Here is a 17,712-nt window from a genome sequence, read left to right as displayed (position 1 = left end):
CATCAGCTCTGGAATCCTGCTGTTTCTTAATTATGAAACACTAGCTCTCAATAAGAAATACTATAATTACTTTAATTATTTTGTACTAAATATGTGTCCAGAATTATTTATTTTCTGTTCTTTCAGCTGATTTAATAGCAGTCTACCTGAAAGCTTATCTTACTGTCAATGGAAATGTGCACCACTGAAGAGATATATTCAGTTACCCGTTAGTTTTCACAGAATTAGAATGAATAGCTGTGGAACCATTGTCAATACAAATGATAATTGTTGTGAATTATGCTGTAATTCATTACAGTACATTTTTCTCAAACTATAGCATTGACAGTATCTTAAACAATATTGAAAATTGTTGCCACAACATTCTTGTTGTAATGAGACATGCTGTGGGAAATATTTATGCCTAAGAAAAATAAATATCCAGGAAATTTATTTGATTAGTATTTAACTCTTCTGACATTACAGCACTAGTTTCAATAACTGATGCTCTATTTAAAACATTCTTAGCTTATGTATGTTTCCTGGGATCAAAACTTTGTCTTGTCTAGAATTTTAACAGTATTGCTGTGACAGTGTGCAGATATGGGAATAGTGCATCTGGAAGTTTTATACATAAAATCTGTTCATTTGGATGTAGTGTGATCACTGTTTCCATAAAATTAGTATTGTGTTAATAATTTTATTTTTAAAAATTATTGTGTGCTTAGAAAAGGCATACTAATTAGTAATGATTTGACAGTGTAATTGATTTAATCCTAGCTTACATGATGACACTAGGTTGCATGCAACTATGCAACTGGCCACTGCGCATGCATGTCGCGCACTTGCGCAACTCTTTAGTGAACTATCAGCTTTTTAAAACTTTGGCGACAGTAGTTGCGTGAGTCTGGATATTAGGTGTGTTGGTAGAGTGTAAACAAACTGAAATATGAAGTTGGGAATGGAGGATATTGTTCACCTTTTGAATATCTATGCATTGCATAGGTGTTGGTGGAGTTTCGATGATGTTGATTACAAAAAGAAGCAGTGACATGTTGCTGCGCTGTAGACTGTCATATGCAATCTGAACGTGATGGATTAATAACATTTGAGCTTGAAGGGCAAAATTAATTAAATTGGGAATACATATACAAATGAATTAAGAAAGTACCCGCAAGCAAACATCTTGCTGTGGAACAGCTCATGCCTATAAGATCAAAATCCTATAGCTCGAGTTGACTGATTTTGTATAAGTAAAATTGTTGACAGGAGAAAATGCTACACAAATATTTAAAACTGAATTCTTTATTCAATATTCATTTGTTTAAAATGTCACAGCAGTGCTCCCCATTCACAAATGTTAGTACTGTGGAATGTTGTCACAGTACAGATTCATCTTCAAGAGAGTAGTTCACGAAACTTTCTCGTAGTAATGTTGCTTGCTTCGAATAATTATTGCTACTGGATTGCAGCTTTGCATCTACAGTTATCAGCCCCGGAGCAGATGCCTGAACTGCTAGCTCCCCATGCATGCAAAAGAGTAGATGCATCAAGACTCCCGGCAATAGCTATCATGAAACTTCGGTGCTTCGGTAGCTCAGTTGGTAGAGCACTTGCCCGCGAAAGGCAAAGGTCCCGAGTTCGAGTCTCGGTCGGGCTCACAGTTTTAATCTGCCAGGAAGTTTCATATCAGCGCACACTCCGCTGCAGAGTGAAAATCTCGTTCTGGAAATAGCTATCATGCTAGATGGTCTTAGCTGTAGCTGGGTAGCACCCATGGGGAGAGCCCTTGATAGGATTAGGTGGCATCATGGTTGATGTTTTTCCACATGAAATGTATTAAGTTTCACCAGAACATTGTCTGTTCTGATCTGGCTGTCTCTTCAGACAGGAATGGAAACTTTACTGCACATATTTACAACCCCATTTTCTATGATGCTTTCAGAAAGGTCCCAAAGATCATAAGATAGGTACTAGCTCCTTTATCTTAGCCTTTGAAGGGAGTGTCCTCCTGGAATGATGTATAGGTGTGTCATGAAGCCTTATATCCCACAACCCAGTAGGTGCATCAAAGCTTGTGCTTTGCTCATGTCATCCCACTCCACAGCAGATTCAAAATGTGGTAACCGCAGACGATCACTCCATGAAGGTAGTCCTTGTGGACAACCACCTTTGTGTGTTGATTGCTCAGAACACCATCCTACACATGCACCAGTTTGCCTGCTCTTCAAGAAAGAACTGCAAATACGGGAAAACAATCTGTTGACTGCTTGTCATATACTAAGCAATGTAAAAAACATGAACACTTACATCCTGTTGATATGATGCCCAGTTATGCAAAAGACTGGTCCCGCCATGCCTATGGTTTCTGAACCAATGCTCATTGATGTGATTCCATTATCATTGGTGACAGGCGTTGAACGAGGAGTGTGACTAGTTCTCCTGGCCCCTTCACGCCTAACATGGACACCTGTAATGTTATCATTCAGTGGAACTGTAATGCATACTAACGTCACCTGCCGGAACTACAATACTGTATTTCCTCTTCTTCTGCAATGTGTGTTGTTCTAAAAGAAACACACTTCTCTGCTGACCATTTTCCAATCTTCTGCGGTTATCATACCTTCTGTCAGAATTGCACTGGCTCTGAGAGGGCATCTGCAGGGTCTCTTCAATGACAGAGATGTGCTCAGTCAGTGGATTCCACTTCATAACACTTTGGAAGCAATAGAGGTGTGAGTGCAAACATCTTCAAGGACCACAATTTGCAATGTTTACGTACTTCCAGGTAGGCCCTTACTTATCTCTAGTGGACCACTTTAATTCAACAACTCCCCCCATCCCTACCACTACCTTTGGCATGTTGTAGGGGCCTTCTGCTTGACCAGCTTCTTACCAACCATGATCAGTCTCTTCTCAAGATGGTACCCATCCCACTTTAGTATCATCCATGGTATCTTTTCAGCTATCAATCTAATGATCTATTCCTTCAGTCTCGTGGCTTCACTGCATGATGATCTTTGTGACAGCGACCACTTTCCAGTGATCTTGCTGCACTGAGTACTTTGAAGTGGCAACTGGCAGTTGTATGCCTCTGCTGTTTCCTTTCCCCCATCAATTGCATTGGCAACCTTATCACTATTCAGTGACTTCATGTGAAGGCTTGCTATCTAATTGAATGCAGTAAGAAGGACTGGTGGGCACATTGTCTCCTTCCTGAGAACATAAGCCTCTTCATTCCAGGTGTGGGCCAAGCTCCATAGTCTCCTGGACACCTCTGAGCATCAACTGTTCCAGGTTTTGTCCTTTAGGGTGATTTTTATACTGATGCATCAGTTCTTGCTGAATGCCTTGCAATCCACTTTGCAACACAATCATTGTCCTCTCTTATCCAGCTACCCTTCTGCTATGAAAAAGATAAGTTGAAAATGTCCTGATATGTTTCAACCTTCGCCAATCTGAATCGTATGATGAGACTTTGATTGACAGGGAACATCTCATTTCCCAATATGACTCCTGGCCCTGATTCAGTTCATAATAGGATGTACGAACACTTGAATGTTATTCAAAGCTGCATCTACTCAGGGTTTTTCACCATGTTTGGCTCGAAGGTGTCTTCCTTTTGCATTTGCTTCCTAGTATCGTCGTTCCAGTTCGTAAGCCAGGCAAAAACCCAATGTCTCTCGACAGCTGCCAACCTAATAGTCTCACCAACGTGCTCTGCAAACAGCTTGAAAGGATGGTTGCACACAGATTATGCAGTGTTCTCAAGTCTTTTAGCCTTTTGTCCCACTATAATGTGGTTTCCATGAGGGACGATCCACAACCAGCCATCTGATCCAGTTTGAAAAAGAAATCTGAGAGGCTCTTTTTAAATGCCGACACCTCATTGCAAGCTTTTTGACCTATAAAACTCATAAGACACTGCTTGGCACCGTAACCTTTTACTTAACCTCCATAACTGTGGCTTATGAGACTCCCAGTTGATTTTTATTAATTAGTTTTTATCAGCTGGTTGTTTGGTGTTCTGTAGGATGCTTCACTCAGCTCTCCACGGGACAAGGAGAATGACATTGACCTGTCATGTTTGTCGTTCTCGTCCTCATCACCATTAGTGGGCTAGTGACCACTGTATATTGACAACTTTTCCATTTGGTACAGCTTCCACTCAATAGCCTTGGTTGGATGCTAGCTTTAAGGTGCCATCTAATGGGGCTGTGCATGGACCCTTTCTCAGTTTCCAGTTCTCTCCTGCAAAAATGTGGTCCATGTATTTGTCATTACACGGCCCATCCTGGCCTGGAACTTGACTTGGGTACCCACCACTTGGAAGTTGTTGCACAATCCCAGATAATGGGCCTTCTTTTTGATAATTAGCTGATTTGTTCTCCCATTTTTGTCAGCTAAAGACTGTATGTGGAAGCTTCCTTGCCCCATCTCTTGGGGTGCAGATCATGTTGCTCTTCTCCATAATTACAGGGCCCTAGTCTCATCCTGACAGGACTAGAGTTGCCAGCTTTATGGCTTGGCAACACCTTTGGCTTTGTTAACTGTTATACCTAGTCCGTCATGGAATTTGAGTGGTGACTGGTGCCTTCCAGACTAGTCCTTCAGGTAGTCTCCTTGCCAAAGTCAGGATCTTACTGCCTCAGTTCAAAAGGTACTAACTCACAGTCTCCTATGCAGTTGCCATTCGACAGTTCCCTGATTATTCAACGAATCACATTCTTTTTGCATACAAGAGGCATTGAGCTACTGATACCTACACTTGGTTGAGATTGCCAGTTGTAATGCCTCGCATTCCTCTGCCTGTATATCTGCCTCACCTTCCTGGAATATGCTTCTTGTGTTTCCTCTTGCCCCCCACTGTCCCCCTCTTTGTTGGTGCCCAGACCACAAGTTAGGACCGATCTAATTTCAGGCTCCGAAATTCCACCCCCATGATCTTTCAGTATCTGTTTCGTTGAGCTCTTCAGGAGTTTCAGGGCACTACCATATCTTACACAGATGGATCAAAAACTCTAGGTAAGATGGGAAATGCTTTCGCATCCCCTGCCATTCATTTCCAGGAACATGCAGTGTTTTTACAGCAGAGCTGGTAGCCATTAACAGGCCTGTGTTGACCACTTTTTAATATATAATGACTTAGTGCCCAATCTTCAGATCACTGAACACTGTTGCTCCTGTCGCCCTGTGGTCACTGAATTTAGCCATACTGACTGCTTGGTTGCCCTTCTCTGGGTCCCAAGGCTGTAGGTATCCTGGGGAATGAACTGGCTGACCATTTGGCTAGAGAAGAAATTACTTGCCTCCCATCCGTTTTATCAGTTCCAGGTGTAGATGTGCAGGTGGAACTAAGACCTCTGCTCACTTGGAGAGAGAGCAACATCTGATTGGCTGCTGCCCTCTCTAATAAACTCTGCACTATCAAGAGGATTACTGCTGCTGCAAGGCACTCTTCCTTCTGTCCCTCCCAGAAGGAATCCACTGCCCTATGTTAACTCCGCATTGGTCATACCAGGCTAACCCATAGTTTTATTTTACTTAATGAGCCACCCCCATTTCGTAGATGTAGAGGCTTAGTCATTAGCTGTTAATGTGGTGAAATGCCCCCTTCGTGCCCTCCATTCTGTGCTTCAAATACTCTCAGATTATTTACAGATGGTGTAACTGGGTCTCTCTTTTCTCTGTGAAGGTGACTTTTATTTTCACGTATAAGATTTTAAGCTACCTTTGAGTCAGGCGGAGTGGTTGGGTTGGAGCATCCCCTGCTGTGTATTGGGTCTGGGAGCTGCCGACCTTACTTTCTTGATCACCTTGCTGTTTCATCCCTCTCTTACTCTGTTTTCATAGCTGTTAGACGTGGTTTGCCTCCTTTTGTCTTGCATTGTATTTTCTATTTTAGATGTAGGACTCTTTTGAATGGTGAGTGCTCCTTAATGTCTTGACTGCACTGGAGCAAGGGTGGGACAGCCATGGGCAGGGTGACACCTGCCACATACAGAGTCCCATGTGTGCTTTACCTATTTGCCTTCTGTTGTTTTCATTATTGACAGTCCAGTTGATATCCATTACGTTTTAGCTTTCTCACTTTTACTGTTCCAAATCTGCTGACTTGAAGACATTCTTTGCTCTGTAACTGTCTTTACCTTTCATCTGGATGGTGGGGGTTGGATGTGGGGTGAGGTTTCTCTTGACATTTGGATGAACCCTGAGAGATCCCTTGTCTGCTCTGATGTATGTGCTGGTCTGATTCTTACACTCTGTAAATTCTTTCTAAGCTCTGCCCTCAGTACTGCTTCAGTGCCTCAGTATTACCACTCCTATGTACTTCCATCAGAACACGAACTCCGTGGATATCACTATTTGTGGATGAACTAACACTGGATTGAGGGACTGATGACCTGACTGTTAAGTCCTCTGACCTCCCAGTTAACCAACCAAGCAAAGGAAACGTAATTTTAAATACATTTTTTGACCATTTTTGTTTCTTCGGTTCTGTGAAATATTTGTCTCATGAAGAGCTCATCTTCTGGAGCCAAAAACAGTATTTTATGGTTTGGAAAAAATCTTTAATTTGGTGATAAGTGTGGTTAAAGCAACAGCAGGCAATTATTTTATGATTTCCTTGAGGCTGTTTCTCTTGGTGAAAACACTTACAAATATCATTGTGTTAAAATTTATTTGAAGTGAAAAAGTTAGTTGCTTCACCCTATAAGATAACTAAGAAGTAACTGTTTTAATACTAAATTGAACTCTGATCTACCTCAACAAACATCTGCTGCTGTAGAGCTATAATTAATTTTTCATAGATTTCCAAACTCTTATATATAAAGCTTTTATATAGATTTCGCTTAACGAAAGTGTGTCATTAAATATTCTTTGTTTCTATCACTGAGTAGGAACCACATCTGAGATACATTTTATTGTGATCAATAAAGAGGTATTACTTGTTTGATAGCAACATGTTTGGCCATTACTGAAAAGAAAATGCTGGAGCTGCCTGTATTGACACACACCTTAATTATACAGGCCGACAGTGGAAAAACTTTTTTGCTGAAAATACCTTATTATGTTTTTTAGGGCAGAAAATCCAAATATGATACTTAAAAAACTGTATCACCAACCATTTCTTCACATTTTCAGTTAAATTTATTAAATTAAGCAATTTTTAAATAATTTAACAGCTTTTATATAGCTAAAATAATTTGAAAAGGAGGTGTAATGAATGTAGATGATGTTGGTAGCACCGCTGAAAAAACATTTGCTGGCAGAAAAAATTCGATTCTATTTTTGTGTTAACATATGGTGTTTTGTTTACTGTCAACCTATCCTCACTTTCTCGTTTCCTGTACATGTGCTCAGTACAATGTCTAATCGTGGTTGTAAGAACTATGCTGACAGTTCTTGTTATATTTGTGATTAAAAAACACCAAAGAAACGTTACAGACTTTGTGAACAAGGTTTATCTATCATACTTTGGATCTAAACTTGGTGATCAAGATAAATCTTGGGCACTGCATAAGGTATGTTATGTGTGTTGAAGATTTGAGAAAATGGTCCAAAAAGGAGGGAAAAACCTTTAGATTTGCTGTTACTAAGATATGGAGGGAGCCAAGAAATCATTCTGATGATTGCTACTTTTGCAGTGTTGATATTACTGGTCATAATTCGAAAAACGAGAAGGTAATAAGCTGCCCAAACCTTCCACCTGCCATCTGACCAGTAGAGCATAGTCCAGATTTGCCGGTTCCTGAACCACTAGATGATTTAAATTTTGTTCCAATAGAAGTATTTTCTGTTGTACGATCTGATTTAGATGAACCAGGTGATGATGAATTCCATTGTAACACAGGAAGTCTAGAGCCCAGATTGTTTACTCAGACTGAGCTTAACGCTTTGGTTAGGGATCTGGGCGTAACAAAAGAAAAAGCTGAATTGCTTGGCACTAGATTAAAAGAAAAGAACTATTGACAGTAGACCAGCATATATATGTAGAGAAAGAAAGAGCAGCAATTTTCCAAGTTTTTTCAACAAGAAGGTGATTTTGTGTACTGCTCAGACATTTCCAGTCTGATGAATGAGTTTGGTATTGAATACAAAAAGGAAGACTGGAGGCTGTTTATTGATTCATCCAAAATTAGTTTAAAGGCTGTTTTATTACACAATGGTAACATGTATGTTTCTATACCTATTGGACACTCTGTACATATGAAAGAAAGCTATGAAAACCTAGAAATAGTGCTAAATAAAATAGGCTATTCTGCTCATGGTTGGATGATATGTGGCAGTCTAATTAAGTAACATGCATGCTCCTTTGTCAGTAAGGTGGCTTTACCAAATTTCCATGTTTCTTGTGTGAATTGGAGAGTAGGGCTAGGGATCAACACTGGTACAGAAAGAACAGGCCTGTGAGGGAGTCTTTAAAACCTGGTGAGAAAAACATTCTACGCAAAAACCTTGTAGATCCAAAAAACGTACGCCTACCACCTCTACTTATAAAGTTAGGCCTAATGGAACAGTTTGTAAAGGCTTTGCCTAAAGATGGACCATGTTTTAAGTATCTCTGCCAAAAGTTTCCACACCTTTCAGAAGCTAAGCTAAAAGGAGTCTTTGTCGGACCTGACATTAGAAAATTGATGTTTGATGTTAACTTTGAATCCAAAATGACCTTAAATGAGCAAGAAGCATGGGTATCATTCAAGCAAGTCATTAAAAAGTTCTTGACATGGAAATGACCCAGAATATGTTGCTATTATAGCTACAATGTTAAAGAAGTTAACTTTTTGAACAGTCACCTTGATTACTTCCTGGACAGTATGGGAGATGTTAGTGAGGAGCAAGGAGAGTGGTTTCACCAGGACATTAAAGTGATGGAAAAACACTACCAAGGCTGCTGGAACACCAACATGATGGGGGGACTGCTGTTGGTCACTTCACCAAGAAGTTCAGCAAGCGACTCATCGTAGAAAAAACTACACAAGAAGCTTCGAAGAAAAAAGAGAAAGAAAATACAAACCATTATTCCAGCCGACAAGTGAAACCTCTATTAATACACATTGTTTCAAGTAGCTTACTGTAAATACAAACCATGCTTATGTTGTAACAAAGTGTTTCATTAATTTCGCCGTGTACCGTATAGCATAGGATTTTTATACTATAGAATAAAAAATATATTGCTTGAAAACTATGGATGATACAAAAAAAAGGCCAAATTTGGATTCACATAAAGATCAGCTATCAAAGTAAAAAAAGTTTTTCAAAAAAAAATTTTTGTTGACCTATGTTATTTCACATATTTAAGATGTTTCAAAATGAACATAATTTGTTATTTATTGTTATAATTTTACATGGTTATTCCTGTAATAATTTTGTGTTGCAGAGTTATTGTTTGTTGCGGAGTGGTGGGGCAGTACTGATCTGATAATTTACATAAATAAAGATGACTTTGAGAAGTATTATGGACAAGAGCATGGCTATTTATGCATGAACCATCGATATGAAATTGATTGGCTTATGGGCCTGCTGTTCTGTGATCGAATACATATGCTGGCGGTGAGAAATTGTAGTAAAGCTTTGTTCATGGCATATTAGGTCATAGTTTCCTAGCTGAAGTTTCATGAGTTTTGTTTTATTTTGTTTTCAGAATTGTAAAACTTTTGCCAAGAAATCAATCCAGTATGTTCCAACTATGGGGTGGGCATTCAAATTTGGTGAATGTGTGTTTCTTGATAGAAACTGGGAAAAAGATAAGGAAACCATTGGCAGACAGCTAAGAGAACTTGTAGAGTATCCAGATCCCATGTGGGTAAGTTTATGGAATCTGTATGTTCATAATTATTTGATTTAAAATTTCATCCTAAAGGCTCTGTAACAGATAAGTCACAATCAGCAGAATATCTTTTTCAGTCTCCCTAATTCCATAAGTAGCTTACAGACAGTTCATTAAATGTACCCAGAAGCAAAAATAGTCAAAAGCGTAGAACACACACCTTGCACATTAAAATGTTGAGGGGAAGGAAATACCATTCTGCTGGGTACCATGTTATGGAAAATGGGCAAGCAGTTGCAAGGGACACATGCACATATTGCTCTGTGCTATCCCCATGAATGTTATTGCCTCTTTTCTAAAAGGAAGAGTTGTGTGAGAATGTCTGACTAGAGGTACAAAATAACAAATTAAGGCTAGATGCCTACAGTTTTGCCATAGTAAACATTGTTGCAGCAACACACTTGGAAAGAACTGGCTTTAATACAATTGAGAATAGGTCACAGTCTTCTTGACATAAGCCTCCCAGGGGGCCCACAGTCCTTTTGTGGGTACGTGTGTGGCATGCACGGGGCCCCGAGCTATTGCAGTCTCCTTTCCTTTCCAGGCTGCGTTACCATCCCTGTTCCTATCCCTTCCTGTCCTTGCTCCTTTGTCTCTGCCCACTCTTTTTCCCTTTTAATGGACTTCTTTGTCGACCTGGCTATCCTCCTGGCTTTGTTTTGGTATGTGCTATTGTTTAGTTTGCTGTTTCCATCTCCTTTTCGGCGATTTCCAAAATTTTCCATTCATTGTGAGCCATTTGGGGATGATCTCCCTACCTAGTTTCCATGGTGCAAGTTCCTACCCCCCCTCCCCTCCCCTTACCCTTTGCACCCTGGCCCTTCCTCCTGCTAGGTCACCAGCATGGTAGCCAGTCCGTGTGGTGAGGCTGTTAAGTACCCATTTGGCTGAGCCCTCTGAAACCACAGGGATCACACTACTAGTACCTGAGCTGTTAACGACTCATGTATACCCAGGAGTCGATGCTCATCACTTTGGGGCACCAGAACTCCCGGCAATGGCCGCCGTGCTAGACAGACCTTGCTGTGGCTGGGTGGCGCCCACGGGGCAAGCCCCTGATCGGAGTGGGTGGTACTAGGGCAGATGCCTTGCGCATGAAACAACAAAAACGTCACCATCCTGGCCATTCTGTGTGACACTGCTTCTGATCCTTCAGCCTTCCTCTCCCTGGCCACCGCCTGGGAGGAGGGTCAAGCTCGCCAACTTGGGTTGAAATCTTTCCCTTGGTACCTGGTTTGTACCAGGACGGATGGTGGAAGTTTTTCCACTACCACGCCTCTGTTTTTTGTGGAGATGATTGAAGATAAGTATGGTGAAGTGGAATTGATGAATAAAATGCGGTCCGGTGCTTTGCTCATAAAGACCTCTTCTGCTGCCCAGTCTGATGCCCTGCATGCTTGTGACCGTCTTGGTGACGTCCCAGTCTCTGTCACACCCCACCAACTTTTGAACTCTGTACAGGGCATTATTTTCCACCAAGATCTTATTCTCCAAACTGACAAGGAGCTCCATGCTAACCGCGAGCAGTGAGGGGTTCGTTTTATTCACCATGTGCAGCAAGGCCCTCCAAACAATAGCACCGCTATGAGCGCCTTCATCCTGGCCTTCGAGGGGGATGTCCTCCCAGAGAAGGTCAAGGTCATGGTGTATCAGTGTGATGTAAAACCTTATATTCCACCACCGATGAGATGCTTTAAATGCTTACGGTTTGGATACATGTGTTCCCACTGCACCACTGATCCCCTCTGCGGTGACTGTGGGTGCCCCCTCCATGAGGGGAGTGACTGTGCTTCCCCGCCAGTGTGTGTAAATTGTCATGGACAGCATTCTCCACTCTCGCCTGCATGCCTGGTGTTTGTGAAAGAAAAAAAGATCCAAGAGTACAAAACCTTGATCGCTCACCTACACTGAGGCTCGACAAAAGTATGACCGGCTCCATCCTGTGTCTATGACTTCTACTTTTGCTTCAGTTACATCCACTCCTCCTCCTACACCCTCCTCTTCCCAGCCCCACCCCATTCGCCCCATGCCTTCAGCCTCCCCCTCCCCATCAGAACCCATACCCACCCCTTCGGGTGCTGCTCCCCCTCCCCTGCCGGAGAAGTGCTTCCCTCCTTCGGCGGCCGCTGGTACTGGAGCTCCCTCCCGGGACTTCTCTTCCCGGCACCCCCCCTGAAAGACGATCTGCTGCTCCACATTGGCAGCGCGATCCGCGGCCGGTGGGTGCCAAGATTGCCCGGTGTAATTCTGTGCCTGCCCTCGCTGAAGTCTGCCCTTCTCTTCCTTCCCAAGAGAAGCAGCAGAAACCCAAGAACAAGGGCAAGGCCCCTCTGGTACCCCCTGAGGTGCAGCCTTGCCCTCCTCCAGTCAATGAACCAACTGAGTCTGATCCCAAGTATATGGATATTACCCCTTTCTTATCGGTGACGGATGTCGACTTGGCAGCATGATTGACTCCGGTCTGTTCGCTTCCCATTTGGACTCCAGCTTGAGAATCCTCCAGTGGACTTGTAATGGATATTGGCGTCACCTTACAGATTTTCAGCCCCTTCTTGCCTTCTACTCTGTTGCTTGTATTTTCTGGTGGTGTTTGCACCTTGGTCCGCAAGGACATTGCTAGTAAATGGGTTCCCCTTCATACCACTCTGGAAGCCATTGCTGTCAGGGTCTATCTGGCCACTCCAATCACAATCTGCAATCTCTACCTCCCAACTGACAGGCTGCCCACATCTCTTGCCCTAACCACCCTTATTTTGGGCGAAACTCAAGCGAATTTTTGGCCACCATCTTCCCATTGGGGTTGCACGAATTTCTGTGCATGGCATTGTCTTTACCAGTCTGGACTTTGTAGCAGAAAATTTCACTCAACACTATGCTCAAGCTTTGGCATCGGCTCAGTAACTGCCCATGTTCCTTCTCCTGAAAGAGTGCTCAGAATGACTGCCTTTGTCTTTTGTTTCTCGCTGCTTGGAACCATATAATGCCCCATTCAGCGAGTGGGAATTTGCCAGTGCCCTCGCCCTTTGTCCCGGCACAGCTCCTGGACTGTATCAGATACATAACCAAATACTCTTAACACTTATTGGTGGCTGGCCACCATCGTATACTGACCCTCTTCAACCGTCTGTGGAGTGAGGAGTCTTTCCTACCCAGTGGCAGGAAAGCATTGTTGTTCCGGTGTTGAAGCCAGGGAAGCAACCTCTTCAGTTGGATAGCTACTGTCCAGTTAGCCTTATTAACACCCTCTGCAAGCTCCTTGAATGCATGGTGAGTCGGCGGCTGTTTTGGATCCTTGAATCCTGCAACCTTTTGTCATCGACTCAGAGTGGTTTTTGCTGTGGTCGCTCTATGGTGGATAACTTGGTCCACCTGGAGTCTGCTATCCAGTTGGCTTTCGCCCATCAGCAACACCTCCTTGCAGTCTTCTTTGATCTGCATAAAGCCTATGACACCACCTGGTGCCACCACATCCTCACCACCCTTCATGAATGGGGCCTTTGTGGCACTCTGCCCTTTTTTATCCGTAACTTCCTTTCTTGTCGCTCTTTTCAGGTCCATGTTGGCTCCTCCTACAGCACTCCCCATCGGCAAGGAAATGGGGTTCCACAGGGTTCCGTGTTGAGCATCCCTCTCTTTCTCATAGCCATTAGTGGTCTGGTGACAGCTGTTGGGCCGACAGTAACGCCCTCTTTGTATGCCGATGATTCTTGTATCTACGTCCCTTCCTCCGTAATGGGCGCTGCAGAATGCTGTCCACAGGGGGCAATCTGCCAGGCGCACTCATGGGCTCTCTCCCATGGCTTTCAGTTTTTGGTGGCCAAGTCATGTGTCATGCATTTCTGCCATCACCGTACTGTCCATCCCTATTTGAAACTGTTCCTCGATGGCCAGCCCCTCAAGGTGGTGGGCACTCATCACTTCTTGAGTCTGGTCTTCGATACCTGTTTGACGTGGCTCCCTCATCTTCGCCAGCTGAAGAGGACGTGCTGGTCCCATCTCAATGTTCTTAGGTGTCTGTGCGATACCACCAGGGGTGCCAACCGCTCTGTTCTCCTGCGATTGTATCAGGCATTGGTCCAGTCTCGTTTATATTATGGAAGTCCTGTCTATGGTTCTGCATCACCTTTGACGTTGCATATACTAGACCCTATCCACCACTGTGAGGTCTGACTTGCGACTGGTGCCTTCCGGACTAGCCCCGTACTTTGCCTTCTCGCAGAGCCGGGGATTCGACCACTTTTTATAATGATGTTTCTGAATTTTATTGTCGTTTATTGTGTCTGCAGTGATGTTGAGTTGGTAGAGGTCGTTTTTTACCTCTGCCATCCATTTGTTGTTTCTAGTGGTTACCCAGTCAAAGATCTGTTTGGTCAGTCTGTGTGATGGCATTCTGTATAGGTGTCTGTATAAACACCTCAATCTCAAGGGGTGCATGCTGATGAGATGCATGGCTGTTGACATGGAACAGTCATTAGCAGGTAGCCTTTGGGGAAACTACCATACTCCATCTGTACAATGCTTACTGAGGTACACGGGGCTCTGAGTGAACCCATATTCCCCTAGCTACTTGCGGGACCAAAATGGAACCCTTGAAGTTTTCTCATTCTCCTCCTCCCAGTGGAAAGGGTGGGCAGCTGATGGTTACTAACACTCAATTAAATAAGGTGGCTCTTGTAGCCAGTCCTCTAGACTCGGGGATATTTAAGGATTCTAATGTCCTTAGTAACAGAATGCACACTGCTGGTCTTTGTGTTTTTATCAGTTAAAAGGAAAGAGGAATGTTTTGAAGAAGTATCACCTTTTTTATGTTCAAAAGGGTTTAGAGGGGATTGCACATACATTAAAATCCATTAAACACTTGTGGAATGGGACATTGTTGATCGAACCCTCAAGTTCCCAATAAGTGACAAACCCTCAGAAGGCCAAAAACCTTGGGGGAATATCCCATTGAGGCTGGGCTCCATACCACATTAAACTACAGCAAAGGTGTTGCGATGTGCAGAGACCTGCTCGATATCACCAATATCCCCAAAGAATACCTGAAAGATTAGTTGGCCCAGGAAGGCATTGTAGATGTGCAAAATATCATCAAAAGGGTGAAAGGCGATCTGATGAAATCCGATTTGCTCATCCTCCCTTTTAATAGCACAAAACTGGAGAATATTAAGGTGGGTTTTCTTTTAACCATGTGGCACTATTTCCCCAACCCAATGTGCTATTTTAAATGCCAGCGCTTTGGGCAAGGATGTAAGGGAGAAGCCGCTTTGGCAAATGTGATAAGGCTGGCCATGAAGTAGTCAGATGTTCATCTCCTGCAAAGTGTATGAACTGCTCTGGGGCTCACCCTGTCTGGAGCAGGAACTGCTGTGTCTTCCTTGAATAATGGAAGTTACAGGAGATTAAAACTTCAAAACTGGCCCCTCTGGTGAGGCCAAAAAGGTTTATAAAGTCGTGCAGCCCCCCATGTATGCTACCTTCTTTGCATTGGTTATTAAACAGCCAGTTCATAAAACCAGTGCTGCTACACAAACAGATGTTGCTAGTGTTAGAACTACTACCTACATTTGTCAGTGCAGTTGCGCTGCTGCACTTACTCCAAAGCCTACGTTTCCTTGCAGAACATCAGACAAGGCCACGGTAGCTGACATTGTGCAGCCTCATGCTCCTCCAAAAGTTTAGTCTGGTCACCCATCTAGTGCTGCCACTACCACTTCTGCAGTTCTGAACCTAATGAACTGCAACGGCTACCGCTTGTAGGTCAGTAGCCAAGGAGAGAGCAGAGGAGTGGTGGTGTTATTGATAAACACAGCAATATCTATCTTAGCTCTTTCCCCAGTCAGCTCATCCTTTCAGGCAGATTAGGCAGGGCACATCCACTCCACTTTCCAGGGATTTGTTCGTTCATGGCTAGACAATGGATGCACAGTCTGTGCATCATCGAGGCCTCTTTATCTGTAGTTTATTGACATTATCCACCATAAGGGGATTAGGCTGGGCATGGGTGCTTACAGGAACAGCCCCATACCCAGTCTCTGTGCGGAGTCTGTGGAACCACTCATTGTCCTGTGGCAGCTCCTCGTGATGTGTCAGCTATGTAAGCTCCTTGTGGCTCTGACTTTACCCACCTACCATACTGTTACTTGTCTGCCCCTGAAACACCTTTTCTCCAGAAGTCCTCTAGCAACAATGCCATTTGGGATCTGTATGCAGTGTGTGCTGGAGTCACTTTGTGTGGAGTGTGTGCAACCCCAAATCCAATGTTTTAACCACCTGCCACCATGGTTACTGCAGAGGCCCAGTGTAGTCTTAGATTTGGTGCAGTACAGGAGAAGTTGTGCTCCTGCTGCTGCCGCCTTTAAAGTGATATTTTATGACGTTTTAAATAAGCATCACAACTATGTGGCTATCTTTATGGACAGTTGAAGCTGTGGGACTCTGTTGGTTGCTCAATTGTTTTCCCAGATTGTGCCCTCAAGATCGAACTGCCTCAAGACTGTAATGTCTTTTCTGAATAATTATATGCAATCTTGTGGGCACTGGGGCAGGTTGGATGTTCTTCCAGTGCTAAAATCCTTTAAAAAATTAAACTCTGCCCAAACAGGCCATGAAGGCCCACCAGTACCGACTAGCTGCTGTGTCATGCTCAGCCTACAGGCATCATTGGATGCGGGTATGGAGGGCTAAAATCCTTGTTTGTTTCAATTCTGTTAGTGTCCTTCACTCTGCGCAACATTTGTACCCAGCAAATGTAGTAGCCAGAATATCCAAGATGCCCTCCTCCAACTAAAACAGCTGGGAAAGGAAGTATCTTCCTGCTGGGTGCCAGGGCACATGAGTGTTGTGGGGAGATGATGCATTATTAGCTTTGTGTGCCATCTCCATGCCATGCTATCACGTCGCTGTTGAGATACAGAGTAGTGCGTCAGTGGGAGGATGAGTGGTTGGAAGTGACAGACAATAAGCTCCATCTAGTAAATCCCACAGTGTGACCATGGCATACCTCCTTCCAGCCTGTCTGACAGGACAAGGTCCTCCTTGCTTGTCTTTGCATAGGGCACAGCCCCATGATGCATGGTTTCTTGCTCCGGTGAGAAGACCCTCCAGATCACTCACTGTATGCCAGATTTTATTAGATTGTGTTCTATTTTCCAAGCAGTGGGCTGTGGAGGATTTGCTGATGGATCTGCCCTCTATTTTAGGTGACATTCAAACAAATATGATGAGGGTTTTAACATTTTACAATTTGGCCAACATGTTTCCAAAAATTTTAGGGATTTATTTTTAGTGTGTTAACAGTGTGACTGGCTCACCTGCATTTTTTATAAGTGATCAACTAGTCACATTTCCCTGTACCTTTCTTTTAGGTCCACTGTTGTTTTATTTATGTTTTAATTCCATATATTGCACCTTTTCTCCTTTCTCCGTTGTCTTAGGGCTTGTGGGATGGTGATTGTAGGATCAACTCGAATGAGGTGCGTGTGAGTGCATGAGTGTCATTTTATTGGTTTCCTCCTCACTCCATGATAACATTTTCATATTTTTATCCACGTTCGTTTCTTTTAAAGTGTGTAAGGGTGCTGATAACCTCGGCACTGAGTGCTTGCAGGCTCCAAAAGCATGCAAACATGCACAAGCACGCCTGTGCTCTGCATTTTACATTCTGATGAGCGGGAAGCAGTTTTTCTTGATAACAATTTATCCAATGTTTTCAGTCTTGTTTATGTGCATATTGATGACTCAATACCAAAACTGTGATGAGTTGTTTCCTGAATCATAGTAATACAAGGAGTGTAGCAATGGGAATTTTTGTTTTTTGAAAGAATCTTTACTTACCCATCAGCAGCATCAGCTTTGTCCCCTTCAATGTAATTCCCCTCAGATATAAAACACACTTGTAGTGC

At 43.2% G+C, this 17,712-nt stretch overlaps 1 protein-coding gene across 2 annotated transcripts in view; it reads left to right on the top strand.

Annotated features, from left to right (window-relative positions):
* The window catches only part of LOC126418469 (1-acyl-sn-glycerol-3-phosphate acyltransferase gamma-like), an 81,238-nt gene that overhangs the window by 16,577 nt on the left and 46,949 nt on the right, over positions 1-17,712 (top strand). For both annotated transcript variants that reach the window (XM_050085241.1, XM_050085242.1), the window contains exons 3-4: positions 9,362-9,534; positions 9,626-9,787. In XM_050085241.1, the coding sequence (XP_049941198.1) occupies positions 9,362-9,534; positions 9,626-9,787 (335 nt within the window). The remainder of the gene's footprint in view (positions 1-9,361; positions 9,535-9,625; positions 9,788-17,712) is intronic.

The sequence above is a fragment of the Schistocerca serialis genome, chromosome 9 (genome assembly GCF_023864345.2).
Source record: "Schistocerca serialis cubense isolate TAMUIC-IGC-003099 chromosome 9, iqSchSeri2.2, whole genome shotgun sequence".
Classification (NCBI taxonomy): Eukaryota; Metazoa; Arthropoda; class Insecta; order Orthoptera; family Acrididae; genus Schistocerca; species Schistocerca serialis.
This window is presented reverse-complemented; position numbering and strand designations above follow the sequence as displayed.